We start from the raw sequence: 1,971 nt of genomic DNA on the forward strand, positions 1-1,971 counted from the left end.
CTTTCTCCCCCCCCCTGCCATCCTCTGCCTCCATCGGCTACACTGTAAGCCTAGGCCTTTAGAATTTTCACCCACCAGATCATGAGTGATCTATCTTCTTTATACAAAATTATCCAGACTCATGTATTTCTGTTATGAATGAAAATTGGACTAAGACAGATGGTTTATGTCTCTTATTTTTTTTTTAAATTATTTAATTTTATCTATTCATTCTTTTTTTAAATTATCTTATTTAACTTTGTTTATTATTATTATTTTCCAGTTTGATCAGACAGAGAGAAATAGAGAGCAAGAGTGGGAAAGTGAGAAAGCAAGCCACCAGGTCCAGGACTTAAACCGCAATCAGCCATATCGGAGTCCAGTGCCTTTAATCACTACGCCACCTGCTGGCCCCCATGTCTCATATTTCTTCAAGAGTACTTATTAAGCTCCTATTTTTGTATACATAAACATGTATTAGGTCATTGGGAAATTCACGACCTATTTTTCTGTGTTTTTCTTTTCTTTCTTTTTTTTTTAAGGATTATTTTATTTAACTTTATTTAATTTGATCAGAGACTGAGTGAGAAAAAGAGAAAGAGAAAGAGAGAGAAAAAGCCACCAGGCCTGGGACTCAACCTGTAGTCGGGCAGGTGGGAGTCTTGACGCCCTTAACCACCACGCCAACTGCTGGCCCCTTTCTGTGTTTTTCTATGCAAAAATGTGTCATGACTTTCCCAACAACCTACTATGTGCGTGTGTGTGTTTGTGTATGTACATGTGTATAAAAGTATATATGTCTGTGTTATTTGTATCAGGTATAAAGGAGAGCAAAGTCATCAGAGAGTAGCAAACCAAAACTTAGGAGGCAGGCTGGGCATTCAAACTGTCTGTGTGTATATGTGGTGTTTAGATTAAGTCCCACTTCATCACAATCCTGCCTCAGTCTTCCAATTAGCTAGAACTATAGGTATGAGCTACTGTGCTGGCTTATAGGGTGGGATGTGATCAAACCCAGGCCTTTCATCTGTCCTCAGCCTGCCAAGAAGCAGTATACAACATGTACTACTACATCTGAACCTCAAACTTTTTAAATATTTTTAAAACACTGAAAAACAAATGACTGTTTGCTTATAATTAAAGTCTTACCATTATTCTCATGCAAAATGATGGGAGATGTAGTTTTATCATCCAGCAGGTCAGACGGAGAGGCATAGTACTTTATGTTCATTAAATGACCTATGAAAAATAAAACTCATTACTGCAACATTAACATTTACATTTTTCAAAACCTTCATATAAGGAAATAATGTCAAAGATATGAGGAGTCATGCTCCAAACCAGCTTATGAATTATATCAGAAATATTGATTCTGGGAACAATTTACTTTATAAAATTAGGGGGAAAGGGGGGGGGAGGGGAGACCAAGTGCTGATATCTTAGAAATCATTATAAAAGGGGCCAGAGGGTGGGGCATGGTGGTAATAGTGCTGGACTCCCATGTGGTCGACCACAGTTCAAGTCCCAGATTCAGTGGCTTAAAATTCATGGCAGGCGCATGTGCATACATGCCCAAAATCCAGAGAGAATGGAAGACAGATAGGGGCGTAGCCATTCCTCCTGGGGAGTAATTTCTCACTTTGTTTCCCTGTTTCTCCAGCAACCACACTCACCCTCCTATAACAAAAATCTCTCTAAAAAAAATTTTTTTTTTACAAAATACACCAATGACTGGTAATTTTCTCCCTGTTTATGTCTCTATAAACCTACAATGAAACTAAAAGTTAATGACCTCAACTAAATTTTTCGAAGTAAGCAAAATAAGATCACATACCCCCACTCCTTGGAGTGAGATAACCAACACTTCCATGAAGAATCTTATCCAAGGGTCCAGCATTAGTTGCTTTCCTGCAAGACAAATGATCTATGTTTGCTTGTATTTACTGAGTTCTCTTTTTTGGGGGGGGGGAGGTTTTTGCTATAGGGTGCGTG

At 38.5% G+C, this 1,971-nt stretch overlaps 1 protein-coding gene across 7 annotated transcripts in view; it reads right to left on the reverse strand.

Moving 5' to 3' along the window:
• MED1 (mediator complex subunit 1) overlaps window positions 1-1,971 on the reverse strand; it is a 61,751-nt gene that overhangs the window by 28,632 nt on the left and 31,148 nt on the right. For all 7 annotated transcript variants that reach the window (XR_003550606.1, XR_003550607.1, XM_006155887.3 and 4 more), the window contains 2 exons: window positions 1,814-1,887; window positions 1,129-1,218 (listed from right to left, as the gene is read on the reverse strand). Coding sequence is in view for 5 of the 7 variants with exons in the window: in XM_006155887.3 (XP_006155949.1) it covers window positions 1,129-1,218; window positions 1,814-1,887 (164 nt within the window). In the remaining 2 variants the exon portion in view is untranslated. The remainder of the gene's footprint in view (window positions 1-1,128; window positions 1,219-1,813; window positions 1,888-1,971) is intronic.

The sequence above is a fragment of the Tupaia chinensis genome, unplaced genomic scaffold, assembly GCF_000334495.1.
Source record: "Tupaia chinensis unplaced genomic scaffold, TupChi_1.0 Scaffold000477_1, whole genome shotgun sequence".
Lineage (NCBI taxonomy): Eukaryota > Metazoa > Chordata > Mammalia > Scandentia > Tupaiidae > Tupaia > Tupaia belangeri.